This window comes from Coffea arabica, chromosome 3c (genome assembly GCF_036785885.1).
Source record: "Coffea arabica cultivar ET-39 chromosome 3c, Coffea Arabica ET-39 HiFi, whole genome shotgun sequence".
In the NCBI taxonomy this organism is placed as follows: Eukaryota; Viridiplantae; Streptophyta; class Magnoliopsida; order Gentianales; family Rubiaceae; genus Coffea; species Coffea arabica.
Genome location: NC_092314.1, coordinates 32,526,573 through 32,541,490, shown reverse-complemented (window position 1 = coordinate 32,541,490; position 14,918 = coordinate 32,526,573). Strand labels below are relative to the sequence as shown.

The following is a 14,918-nucleotide window of genomic DNA, read 5'->3' as shown; positions in this document are numbered from 1 at the left end:
TTAAAGCATCAATTATTATCTAGATAGTATAGGTAAAAATATTGACCAATTTGACTTGCCAATTCCACCTACAAATGAGACTCATCACACAAACAGATATCCAAGAGAAATCGGAGAAGAAATCTCTATTGAGACACCTTAAACTGTGATAGGGATTTTTTTATTCACTACAAATTTTAAAACCTTATTACCCTATATCTGCAAGTGCACAGTTTGTTCATTGAGTATAAGGATAATAGATATCGATCTCACGGGGACTTAGAATGTGGCAATCACTTGAGTTTAATTACTTGCTTTATTATATAGACAATTAGAATTAAGGAAGTAAAAACAAAGAAAGTTAACTAGGCATCAATCCCATGGGGACTTAGAATGTGGCAATCACTTGAGTTTAATTACTTGCTTTATCATCTAGACAATTAGAATTAAGGAAGTAAAAACAAACAAAGTTAACTAGGCAAAAACAACCATATAGGCGGTATGTTGCAAGAAAATAAATAAAAGTAAAGACAAGTTAGATTAGAATTACTTAAAGATTAAGTGAGAGGATCCTAAAGGTTAGAATCCGTAGTTATGTCAAGATTAGAAATTAGTTAAGGTGATTATGCTTATGTTTTCATGAATTGTCAAGGAATAACTTCCAAATGTATGTCCTTGCATTCAACAATGGACATTCTCAATAGAAACCGCCTTGGCTAATTCCTTTAGAAATTGCTTTTGCCAATTTCTTTTACTCTTTAAATCATCCTTCACCTATGTTCACAAAGAAAAGGTAAAAAAACAAATTAAATAAAATCAATGAAGTTATTGTATGAATCCAACAAAAATGATTTCACTACTTTCGTAAGAATAAGGTTAATGTTTAAGAATTTAGATCTATTTGAAAGCAACTTTCATTGATTAACAATTATCAAATCATTCATAGTTGATGGCCAAATAACTATAAAGCATAAGCATAAGTTATCAAACTAACAAATCATGAAAAGGTATAATCATTCTTAAACTACATCAAATCAAAACTACAAGAAGTTCATCTTCACCCTAGGATATGAAAAAGATAAGCTCGACATCATATTAAGAACATCTAAGTATAAAACAACCTTATATTAAAGCATGGCAAACAAGAATAAGAGACAAAGTTTAGGAAGAAAAATTCTTATTCAATATCTTGGAGGTTGAATTCTTAAATTCCTACACAAGTTGATCTCTCAAATAAGATTGGTACAAGAGTGTTTTCAACTTCCTCTAAAAGCTCTTAAACTAAGAAAAAAACTCTCAATATAAAGTTAGAGCTAAACTACTTCTATCTACGCTTCTACTCTACTCTACTTCACACTACAAGATGCTGTATCATGTCCAAATGAATGAGATACAAGAGGTATTTATAGATTTTCTTGGATGAGAAAATGTGCTCATACCGTGGTCATAAAGCTGTTCTTCACTTTTCCAACTCAAGTTTAACTGGATCCAGCCGGATTTTATTAGAAAAATTTGTCCACAAATCAATGTGAAACAAATGCAAGTTGCAAAATCAACTTGCAGAAGGTTCTCAGGGATCCGTGAGGTGGATCCATGAGGTATACCTTGCGAATTGCCTCACGGTTTTTCCTTTTATCCAATTTTGCACTTTCTGCTCAAATCTCAACTTTGCCCTGTTTTTGGACCAAATTCAACTGCATTTTTCTTGATGATGAAAGTTGAATTACTTATACAAAACATGAAAGTTGTAGTTCTTTGAGATAGATTTCCAATGATTCAAGAATCATCTCATTTGAATCTCTATAAGCTAATAAATGACCAAAATAAGCCTGACTAGTTGATGCCCTGTTTTAGCACTTGATAGAAATTCTTCCGACTGTATTTGACTTTTTGACCTGGAAAATCAATGAAATGGATTTAGATGTCTTATAAGAATTGTATTGTTATGTCTTAACTTCAAAATGAGTTAAGAAACATCTCAATCTAATATCACTACAAGAAATATATTTTTCAGTGACAAAAATTTATGTGACAACAAAAATCTTGTCACAGATAACCTAATTCAGTGACGACATTAGGTGTCATCACAGATGAGTACAACACAAGCATAATCAGTGACAACGTTGGAAGTTGTCATTCTCAACTCGTCACGAAATAGTTGGCGCACATCTCATTTGATGCCGCGGGAAATGATTTTATGACAACTCAAGTAAAGTCGTCACAAACGCTCTCTCTACAGTGACAACATAACTTGTTGTCATTGAAAGTCTACCCGGTTCCAATTTTGTGACAACTTTTTGCGTCACTGTATACTACAGTATTTTCATCAACTTTCACTAATTCTACTATGACACCCTAATTTTATTTTTTAGCCCCCAATTCTTTTATATTAGCAAAAGCACCGAAGATATGACACCCTAATTTTATAATTTAGACCCTATTCATTATGTATTAACAAAATGCAAATGATATAATAACAAACTATTTTTAGATATTTGTAATTTTTGCTAAGTTGACATAATAGACATGTCTGAGCATAAAATTTTTTTCATGAATTGTTTATTATTACTTATAACAACCCCCAAAAATCAATAACTGAAATAATTTGAAAAAGTGTAATTGAATATAATTTGTAGTCTAATGTTAGCACTGTGAAAGATTAGTATAGCGTGTAATACATCATAAGTAATAATTATTTTCATATGGAATGGGTATATACGAAATTAAAATTATTCAGTAAAATATCTGTTGTGCAATAAGATTGAGAGTTGTAACACATTTAACAGAATATTTGATTACATGTTTCTTTTAATTTATTATAAAAACTAAGTAATAGACAAAGAGTAGGATAAGCATGAGTAAGAAGTGCTATACTGTATATAAGCAATTCTATAGTATTTTCATCAAATTTCACTAATTCTACTATGGCACCCTAATTTTATTATTTAGCCCCAAATTCTTTTATATGAGCAAAAGCACCGAAGATATAACACCCTAATTTTATAATTTAGCCCTTATTCATTACGTATTAGCAAAATGCAAATGATATAATAACAAACTATTTTTAGATATTTGTAATTTTTGCTAAGTTGACATAATAGACATATCTGAGCATAAAAATTTTTTCACGAATTGTTTATTATTCCTTATAACAATCCCCAAAAATCAATAACTGAAATAATTTGAAGAAGTGTAATTGAATATAATTTGTAGTCTAATGTTAGTACTGTGAAAGATTAGTATAACGTGTAATACATCATAAGTAATAATTATTTTCATATGGAATAGGTATATACGAAATTAAAATTATTCAGTAAAATATCTGTTGTGCAATAAGATTGAGAGTTGCCACACAATTAACAAAATATTTGATTACATGTTTCTTTTAATTTATTATAAAAACTAAGTAATAGACAAAGAGTAGTATAAGCATGAGTAAGAAGTGTTATACTGTATATAAGCGATTCTATGCATGTTAAATTTTTGAAACATGTTTTATTGTGTAAGTTTTATTGTAAGGTAATTTCTTAAATAATTTGTATATTGAGTTGTCCAAACCTAAAAAGATGTATATAGACACAAACAAGCACACATATATATACATGCACAAAAATGAAACCAATATCAAATAATTTATTTGATATTTATAGATGAGATTAAGGAAAAAAAAAGAGATTAAGTATGAAAAAAGAAACCTAAAAAAAAATTTGGCTAAAAAAAAAAAGAAAAAAGATGTATGAAGCTAAAGGCGTGAATCCTGGAATCTCAAAGACGTGCTTAGATGCCAAAAAAAAAAAGAGCGCCAGTCTGAAATCTGAAAGAGGCACGAGGCGGGTGGCTGAAATCTCTACAAAACGACGTCGTTTTTTGTTGTTCACACACAAACAAAAGTCTCGCCGCTTCTCTCTTCCAACACTTAGACAAATTTCATTCTCAGTCTTTTCTTCCTATGGTGAACTAACCCTTCCTTCCCGTAGATTCGAAATGCCGCTCGCCACCGTTAGCCGTTGAAGTCCGCCGCTATCCACCACCATCAGCCGCTGAAGTTCGCCGCTACCCAGTAACTTGAGCTTTATTCTTCAGCCTTTCCTTCACCACTGACGATGACCCTTTCTCCCCTCCATTGACCCGCAACCGCGTCGAAATGCCGCTCACCACCGTTAACCGCTGAAGTCCGCCGCTATCCACCACCATCAGCCGCTGAAGTCTGAGCTATCCAACACCATAATTTATTCTTCAACATTTCCTTCACCACTGCCGATAGCCCTTTCTCCCCTCTATTGACCCGCAACCGCGTCGAGCTCTTTAGCACCAGCAAATCCGAGGCAATTGGGGAAAGCTATACATTTCTCAGGTAAGTTCAACTGAAGTTTGTTCTTTGTTCTTCATTTCCTTGCCATTTTCGAACCTACATTTTAATTTTCCCTTGTTTTTGTTAGCTCATTATCCAATGGCTTCTGTCCTGCCCCCGAAAGGCTTCATTTCCTTGCCATTATCCGAGGCAATTTGGGCTTCTGAAATGTTACATTTTCAGTTTGTATCTTGAGAAATTTCTGTGTACGGTTCTTCTTTTATTGACTTTGTTCCATAACATCATAGAGGTATCTGGCTTTAACATCGTAGAGGACTTTGTTCTTCTTTTAATTTTTCCTTATTTTTGTTCTTTTTTTTTGGGTTGGCATTAACAAGCGTATTTTTTGTTCTGTTCTGTTTGTTTTAAAGTCTGAGCTTTAGAAGTCTCCCCTCTTTAACATTTGTTTGTTGATTGCTAGTGCATTTGTTGGTATTAACCATCAGTTGGTATTAACATTTGTTGATTGCTAGTGCATTTGTTGAAGTCTCTGCTCTTTAATTTCTATTGATTTCATGGTTAATTTCATGGCTGCTTTACATATGGCTTTTTTGGATTTTAGGAAACTGCTTTCATGGTTAATTTCATGTTCATTTCGTGGCTGCTTTACATATTACTTTTCTTGATATGTGATACTGATTTCATGGCTTTTCATATGAATTTTCATATTACTTTTATGGCTGCTTTTCATATGACTTGTAGCCTTAATTTTTGAAAAGGCTAGTTAACAAATTATTCTCTTTAGTTTGATGTTAGAAAAGTATTTTGTACTAAAGGCTGATGTGTCTATATCTAGGACATGGATAAAACTTGGATGAAGATTAGCAATAGGAAGGACAAGGCTTATGAACTCGGAGTCAAAAATTTCCTCAAGTTTGCATATTCTCAAAAAGTTGAAAATTAGAAAATCCCATGCCCATATACACAATGCAATAATTTTTGTAACCAAACTAAAACAGTTGTGGAGGATCATTTATTGACTCAAGGCATTCGTAAAAGCTACACAAGATGGATACACCATGGGGAACAATTTCGACACCAAAATTGTGGGGATAGTACTGAACATGGGGATGGAGAGGAGGATAGTGTTACTGAAGATTTAAATGACATGTTGCACGACATTGGGACAGCACAATGGGGGGACAATTGGGCTGGTAGGGAAGAATCAACGGATGATAGTCTAAATGCGAATCATAGTGACATAGATAACTTTCCTAAATTGTTAGAAGATGCAAAAAAGGAGCTGTATCCAGGGAATCATTTTTACTCAAAGCTATCCTTTGTAGTCACTTTGCTCCATTTGAAAACAATGAGCGGGTGGACTATAAAGTCCTTCAATGCATTGCTGGAAATTTTTAGGCATGCACTACCTCCTGAAGCCACAGTTCCCAAGTCTTTTGCTGATGCTGAGAAACTCATTCGAGACTTAGGTTTTAAATCTGAAAAAATCCATGCTTGTGTCAATGATTGTGTTCTCTTCCGCAAGGAAAATGAAAATTTAGACACTTGTCCAAATCTAAATTGTAAAGAACCTCGCTACAAGATGGCAGGTTCAAGAGTTCCACGCAAAGTTTTGCGTTACTTTCCTTTGAAGCCTAGGCTGCAACGATTATATACCCACAAAGAAATAGCTTCAGATATGAGATGGCATAAAGAAAAGTGTGTGCATGATGATAACATCATGCGGCATCCAGTAGACAGTGAAGTATGGAAACACTTTGATAGGTTGCATCCGGACTTCGCCGTTGATCCTAGAAATGTGAGGTTAGGTCTTGCAACTGATGGTTTCAATTCTTTTGGGACCATGAGTAGTGCTTATAGCATCTGGCCTATTTATCTAGTGCCATACAATCTGCCCCCTTGGAAGTGTATGAGAGATCCTTTCTTTTTCCTATCAATGCTAATTCCTAGGCCTAAATCCCCGGGAAATGAGATTGATGTTTACATGGAGCCTCTAATAGATGAACTGAATGAAATGTGGCTTGGTGTTGAAACATATGATGCATATAGTGGCAAGAAATTTGACCTCCGGGCAGCTTTACTATGGATTATAAATAATTTTCCAGCTTATGCAATGCTGTCCGGATGGAGTACGAAAGGGTATCAAGCATGTCCTATTTGCATGGTTGAGACAACTTGCATACATTTACCACACCAAAAAAAGTTGTGTTACACAGGTCATCGCCGTTTCTTACCCATTGACCATTCTTGGCGGCGAGAAAAAAAACCTTTCGATGGCAATGTGGACTTTAGGAATCCTGTTGCACCTTTATCTGGAAATGAAATTTTGGATCAGGTACAAAATATGGAGGTAAATTTTGGGAAGACCAAGGCGCAATCCAATGCAAAGAAACGCAAGCGTTCTGAGAGTGGTTTGAACTGGACAAAGAAAAGTTGTTTCTTTGAGTTACCATATTGGGCAGACCTTCTTCTTAGGCATAATTTGGATTTAATGCATGTGTCCAAAATGTCTCAGAGGCTGTCATTGCCACAATTATGGATATTGAAAACAAAACCAAAGACCACTGGTTGTGTCGTCAAGATTTGAAGGATTTGGGTTTGAAAAAAGAGCTACATTTGATTCCAAATGGTGACTCTTATATCATGCCACATGCCTGTTACAGCCTAACCAAGGAGGAGAAAAAAAAAGCATGTGAGTTCTTGAATTCTGTCAAATATCCAGATGGGTTTGCCTCTAACATTTGCCGATGTATAAAGAATGGCCAGTTTCAAATTTCTGGAATGAAAGGTCATGACTTCCACATTTTCATACAAAGGCTACTCCCACTTGCAATCCGTGGAAGTTTAACAAAAGAAGTTCGGCAAGTGCTATTCGAGTTAAGTGAATTCTTCAAAAAATTATGTGCTAGAACATTACATAGAGAGGTTCTGGAGGAGTTAGGCCAAAAAATTGCAGTCATCTTATGTAAATTAGAGAGGTTGTTCCCTCCAGCTTTCTTCGATATAATGATGCATTTGATGGTTCACTTGCCTGCTGAAGCTATCCTTGGCGGTCCAGCGCAATATCGTTGGATGTTCCCATTTGAGAGATAGAGAATTGTACATATAGCCTTGTAAGTTTTTTTTTTATTAAAGACCACTGCAATCTTCTAATTTCTTTTATTTTTCTTTGAGAAAGACATATGGCAGTGCTGAAAAGTTATGTTGGGAATAAGGCCCGGTATGTTGGGAATAAGGCCCGGCCAGAGGGATGCATTGCTGAGCGGTACATAGATAAAGAATGCTTGACATTCTGCTCTATGTACCTAGACAATATTGATACGATATTCAACAAGCCTGAATGAAACAATGATAGGGGATATAATACTAGTGAATTGTCCATTTTTTCATGCCTTGGTCGTCCATTTGGAGGGCCCAAAAGGGGCAATTTCCTTGACTTAGAGCTGGAAAAAATTCATACATTTATATTGAACAATTGTGATGAGCTTAATGACTATATAAAGTAAGCTTTTAATGTTAATTAAAGCTTGTACCTTTGTTCTATATTTTGATATGTTCATAAAAATTTTATGGGTTTATTGTTTTTGTCTATAGTGCGCATAAAATGGAGTTGGAGGCAGAGAGTGCTGAAAATGTGGACCAAAGGCACGATAGAGAATTTGCAAAATGGGTTAAACAGAGTGTATGTTTGTAGTGTCATTTGGACAGCCTACTTTTTTTTTTATCTCTAATACAATAAATTACTGATTTAGGTGAAATTGTCCTTACTAGGTTATGTATGGCAGCGAGGCTTCCAATGGCGAGCTTCGAGCATTAGCATTTGGGTTAGACAACCGAGTTTGCATGTATACGGGCTGCATGGTTAATGGGTATAGGTTTCACACGAAAAATCGGGAAAGGCAAAGAAAGACTCAAAACAGTGGTATTGTAGTTAGAGGTGAGCATGGTAACAATATGATCGATTTTTATGGTGTGATACAACAAATTATTGAAGTAAGATACTGGCTCGGGAAAAAAAAGGTTATAGTATTCAAGTGTGACTGGTGGAAGACCGATGATAGTGTTGGGATGCAAGTGAACAAAGAATGGGGTATCACAAGTTTCAATTCGTCCAGAAAATGGTATGAAGACCAACCATATGTCCTCCCTCAACATGTCCAACAAGTCTTTTATCTTGAAGACTTGAAACTAGGCAAAAACTGGTTTGTCGTCGAGAGGTTCAGTCCAAGGAACTTGTATGATGTTCCTGAAGATTTAGAAAAAGAACCAATTGTTGAGGAAATATATCAAGAAGAAGCAACTGGGGATTTCACTATTATAATAGACCTCGACAATCCACCATTACTTTCAAGAGAAGACAATGAGATACCGAAGGCTGTACCTTCATCCATTGTACATGCTGAGAAGTCAAAAAATATCTCAAATGGCACCTTTGAAGACTTCATTAATGATGATGATGAAGTGAATGAACATGAGTCTAACAATGAGGAAGACGGAGAGGAGATTCTTAGTGATAATGACATCGATTCGGAATAGGTGAAATTGATGAGGACTACATGACACTAAGTTTAATCTCTTTAACTCTGGTTAACTAGTTTTTATTCCTAAATTATACTATGCTGTAACACTAACTTCTTGTTACTTTTAGATGGCTGGACCAGGAAAGTGAGGCCAAATGCTGTCGAGAAAAGCTCAAGGTGCACAACAGCCTGCAATACCTAATTCAGTTGGAAGCAATCAACCAAGAAGTGCATCCAAGAGTATATCCTCAGAGAATGCAATATCTATCACTCCAACTTCTTCACCTAGAGAAATTGCTAGTGAGAGTAGGATGATACACCCTCAGACATCTGAGTCTCATGCATCCGGAGAAAATGAGACTATTCCAGTTTCGGATGAGTAAGAAAATGGTAAGTTAGACTTTATTTTCACGGCTGAAATTAAAAACCAAGTTTCTATTTCATGACTGACTTTGTTAATGTGGTCAAAGTAATGTATGGACTGATATTTGTTAATAGCTATGCTGCTGTCAGCAAGAAGAAGAGGACGTACACGAAATCTATCATTATCAAAAAAAAGGGAGGCTAATGAGACACTCACCATTGAAATTGATGATTGTATTCGGCGGATTGTTGGGAAGGATTCTCAATACTTCATCACAGAAGGGGGTTGTGTTGTTAGGAAGGCTGCTAGGCTTAATGTTCTAAAGTGGTTCCATCTCAATCTCGGTGACCGAGAAGGCATATATAGTACGGTTACGGTATTTGTTGACATGCTAATACTCTAATTTCATCCAAAAAGTATGAGAGATTTTACTGCTTTAGATTTGCTTGGTTTTAAGTAGATTGCACTGTTATTGTAGGATGACTTTCGATTTCTAGAGCACATCACCTCAAAAACTGCTATTAATAGGCAGTTAAACACATAATATCGAAACCATCGATATCGGCTTCACAAGTATTTCCAGAGTTTTGAATCAAGGCAAGAAGCATTGAGGCAAGTTCCTGAAGGTGTGAGTGAAGAAGATTGGAAGTGGCTGGTCAGCTACTTTGAAAATGATGAATTTAAGGTTAGCTTGTCAAAATAACCTATCCTTTTATTAAATTTCAGATTTCACTTCACAAATTTGCTAATCTTTGTCAGTTAAAATTTTCACTAATTTGTGGCAGAAAATTAGGGAACGTAACAAGCAAAATCGTGCCAAAAATGACTGCCACACTACTGTTGGCACAAAATCGCTTGCAAGAGTTGTTGAGGAAAAGGTAATGTGAAACCTAGCCAACACTTGTACATGTACATCCTTTTTGTCATATGACTGAAAATGAAAAAATTGAAAATTTGGACAGAAAAGGAAAGAAGATGTCGAGCTTTCAGAGATAGACATGTTTAAGTTAAGTCGAAAGTCAAAGAAGTCAAGAGGGCTGGTAAATGACAAAGCAAAAGAGACCTTGGTGAGCTGTTTCACTTGGATAATGAAATTTTAAATTATTGACATCCATTCCAGCTACATAATGATCATATTTTTTACTTGCCTAGGACAAAATGAGGGAATTGCAGGCTACAACTTCAATGACTAGCAAGGAAATGTGCGAGCAAGAACTTGGTTACATACCTGGACACATCCGCGGTCGTAGTGCAACCAAGAAGCAAGCTGCTGAGGTAGAACGCTGGAGGCATGAGATTGAGGACAGCCGAAAAAGAGCAGATGAAGCAGAAAAATGAGCTGCAGAAGTAACTCAACAATTCACTACTCAGCAAGAGTTGATTAAGACCTTGCAACAGCAACAAACAGAAACAAGAAGCCTGTATGATGAGTTAGCTAACTAGCTGAAAGACTTGCGCAAATAAGCAACTTCTGTGTCAGGTATAAATAAATTGTTTGCTCTTCATAATTATTACAATTGAGGCACTTGAATTCTGGTTCTACAAAATAGAGATTCATTTTTAATACAATTGGGTTGCTTGATGTCAATTTAGTTGTTTGATGGCACTTGAAATCTGGTTCCACCAAATCTGATTCCTGTTTAATGCAATTGAGTTGCTTGAGGCTGATTTAGGTGCTTGAAATTTTGTTCATGTTTAATTACAGCCATTGAGGTGCTGAATGTTGCAACCAAAACTTTAGTGTTTTTAAAGCAAAGGTGTTTGAACGTTGGGATGTATTCCACTTTTTTCTTTGTTGAACTCATCTAAATTTTTCTGTATCAGAATTTTTTTTTTGTGCTAAGGAAAAAGAGGCACCTGTGATTGTGTGTGTGTGTGTGTTTTTTTTTCTTGATATACTGTATGGTTTATGATCATCTAGGCTCTCAATAATTTTAGAATTTTATTGTTGTTATTGTTATTGTTATTGCATATATATTTATGAACATGCAGTTATTTATTGTGTTTGTATTGTTATTCTATATTTCACAGAATATACATTCAATGTCTTATTTGCTATAATTTCACTTTATTTTTGTGTTAAGCAATTTACTTAGATTGCTAAAATTTCAAATTAGAGTGACATTAGTTTTTATAATATGGTTCCTATCTAGAAATGTAGTTCCAGTTTTAACACCAGTGCTCATTGCTTCAATTTTGGTAACATGTAGATTCTAACACGATTCCCAAGAAGAAGAAGCCAGTCATTGCTGTGAAGATGATTTTTGATTTGAAGACTACAAGGCCTATCGTGCTCATGTTTTGTTCTAGATGGGAATCGTGCTCATATTTTTGTATAGAACATTACTACTCTCTATTGTGGATGGGAAATCACTAGTATTATAACTGAATGACTTATTTTGGATGGTGCATGGTTTATGACTCATTTGAGGCAACATTTATATATATATGTATTTGGGTTGATCTTCTATTGGAAATGAATGTTGGCTTTCTTTTCGTATGTTGGCTTTTTTTTCCTCCTTGCTACTCAATGAACGTTTTGTGATTGTTGGCAGCTATGTTGCGTAATTAACATTAGATTATTGCTTTTACAAAAAAAAATAAATGACAATAAAAAAGTTGTCACTGCCAACAGGTTTCATTAGTGACACCAGAAAGTCGTCACTTTTTATGGATGGAAAACAATGACAACAAAAGTCGTCACTGAACGGAAGCATAATGTGACAACTCCAAGGGTTGACTATGACAAGAATTTAGCCAGCTTAGTGACAATAAAAGTCGTCACACAATGTACAACAATGAGTGACGACAAGAGTCATCACAAAAGCGAAATCGTTTGTGACGACTTTCAACAGTCGTCACATGGACCCCCTTTTGTGACATAGAACTAGTGACAGTAGTAAAAGTCATCACTGACTTTTTTGTGACGACTTCTGAATTTTTAGTGACGACTTTCGCCTGTCACAGAAACGCAATTTTCTTGTAGTGTATTTGTACCTCACGATATAGCCAAAATACTAAGATGTGTCAAAAGCTGTCAAAGTTCTCTTGATTTGAATTAATTCACAAGATACAAAAGGCTACAAAAATAACATAAATTTGCATATTACCCACACTTTTACATGTTTTGGTTAAGAAACACTATTTGTATGAAAGTAACTTTTAAAGGAATTCAATTCTTCCATTTTAACTTAAAACACATCAAAAATTTACTCTAAGTCCTAACTAAAAATAGGCAAAATAAATGCTAATCAAACTGATTGTGAAGTTGAACTAAAGCTAAATCTATAACAAGAATAAGCATTTTAGAAAATAGTTCAAAAGGTTGTTAGGCCCGAAAACAACCCTTTTCTAGGCGACCACACAATGGAACAGTTGATAAGAAAGCACAAGTGCTTGTGAGTAGAAGAGATAAACAATTTAAAGATCATAAACGTATAAATAAGTAAATAAAAAGGAAAGAATTGCAAACCAATTAACTACCCAACTCCTCTTGAGCTTGTAGATTGATTCAAACAAACTATTTCAAGTTGATGAATTACAATCACTCTTGTGTACAAAAGAAGGATCACTTCCTCCTCGCCCCAAGCCGCATTTGATCAATCAAGGAAGTTTTACTATCACTCGGATAACTCTCACAGAGTTACACTCATGAAGTATTCACTCACAAATGAAAAACTTACAATGAACCTCACACCACTAAGACTACAAATCTTCTTTGAAGAGAATTTTTTTCTCACTAAAATCTTTCTAGATCTTTTGTATCTTCAGTGTACCAAAATTGTTTGAAGTATCTGACCAACCACTATTTATATAGAGCTAAGAAAGTGCCTCATAAATGCTTCCAACGGATAGAAAGTAGCTGAACAGTTAACTATCCGTTAGCAGTGTTGGACGTCCGGTAGTCCTGTTTTATGCGTCCAACAGCAGGCAGAGAGTTTAAGAGATTTTCTTCAATTCTTTCGGACGTCCGGTAGGTTGGTTTTCTGCGTCCGAAGGTATGATGAAAAACTGGGAATTTTTTCAATTCCTTAGGACGTTCGGTAGGCTGGTTTTCTACGTCCGAAGATACTCAATGGTTGTCGGACGTCCAATGCAGTCCTTTTGAGCGTCTGACAGCTTTCAGCAACCTTTGTCTTCTTTCAATTGCACTTGTTCATGGAATCACATAACTTCATAACTGAAAATATTTCTTGGAGAGATATTAGTATCATTCATTTGTTTTGTAAACATCAAAAAATAGGGATCAAGATCAACATTCTCCCCCTTTTTGATGATGACAAAACAATGGATGGAAAGAAACAAAAATAAGTATAAGCTCCCCCTCAATCATCGCAACCAAAACTTTTAAGAGCCAAACTCATAATCTCAGAATAACTCCCCCTTACACATTGTATCAATCTCTCCTCCTTTTTGTCATCATAAGATGAGAGTAATAACCAACAACCATAATCCAATAACAATAACAGAGAATCCAATATTCCAAACAAAAATAAAGAAATGATACCAGAATTCAGCAATACCAACATACCAACATATCACAGAGAGATTAGCAAATCATCGTTAGATCAGAATAGTTCTTTTCTCACCCTTTTTGACATCATATAGATTCAGTAGTATTCAAAAATATCAGCGAAAACTCAGATCAAAGTATCAGAAATATCAAAAGAAAAAAATATTGTGAACAAGAATCACTGCAATGATTAATAAAATCTCCTACTTGTTAAAGTTAGCATCATGTCTAACTATCCACATGCATTTCATACCTCTTCTCATATTTTTTCTCACATAACAATCACTTTTCATGTGACCTTTTTGACAATAAAAATTGCACATAACCAAAGAGTTATTTACATAAACAGATTTAATAAATCTTACTTGTCTTCTCCTATGAATAGCAAATTCGTTGGAATTAGAATTCAACCTATTCTTTTGAAAACAGACTTGTTTCTTGTGTTTAAGCAACTCATTTAGACCATCCATTCTTCTTTTCAAATCACCTTGTTCCTTTTTGAACAATTCACAAAGGTTTGTTTTTCTATCAAGCTGTAAGTGTAAAGCAGTCTTACTCTTTTTGAAGTAATCATTTTCAGCTTTCAACTTTTTATTTTGTTGAAAAAGATTTGTATTATTTCGAAGTCAAAAACTAATTTTCTGTTTTAACTCCTTGTTTCTAACGTAAGATTCTTTCAAACTATCATGCAATTTTATAATGAAAGATTCAAGATCATCATCAGTTTCATCATCACTTTCAAATTAAGAATTACAAGATGTTACCTCATCATCTCCAATGGCCATAAAAGCCAATTGAGCAGATTCTTCATCCTCTTCAATTTCACCATCGGAGTTGCACTCATTCCATGTGAATTGAAATTTGTTGAATCTTGATTTTCTTCCTTCTTTCTTTTTCATCACTGGACATTCACTTGCATAGTGTCCAGGTTGGCCGCATTCAAAGCACTTATCAGTTTACTTTTTGTTAAACTCTAGCTTCCCTTTGTTTCTTAGGTTGTTGAACTGATTTGGGAGTGAATTGCTAGATCCATCTTTTCTGAATCTCCTCTTGTTGAGTATTCGTTTGAAACTTCTTGTGATGAGTGTGATATCATTGTCATCACCTTCTGCATCATCTTCATCTAGAGAGGCAGAATTATCTTCATCTTGAGATGCTTTTAGAGCAATGCTCTTTTTTACTTTCGCATCCTCATCCTCTTGTATTTTGGACTTAAGCTTCAGCTCATAA

General features: G+C 34.9%; 1 protein-coding gene across 1 annotated transcript; it reads left to right on the top strand.

Moving 5' to 3' along the window:
- The first annotated feature begins 5,129 nt into the window (after positions 1-5,129).
- Positions 5,130-7,384, top strand: LOC140037912 (uncharacterized). The gene is made up of 3 exons (XM_072083080.1): positions 5,130-5,203; positions 5,330-6,702; positions 6,807-7,384. The coding sequence occupies exons 1-3, from the start codon at positions 5,130-5,132 to the stop codon at positions 7,382-7,384; spliced, it is 2,025 nt and encodes a 674-aa protein (XP_071939181.1).
- The last annotated feature ends 7,534 nt before the right edge of the window (positions 7,385-14,918 follow it).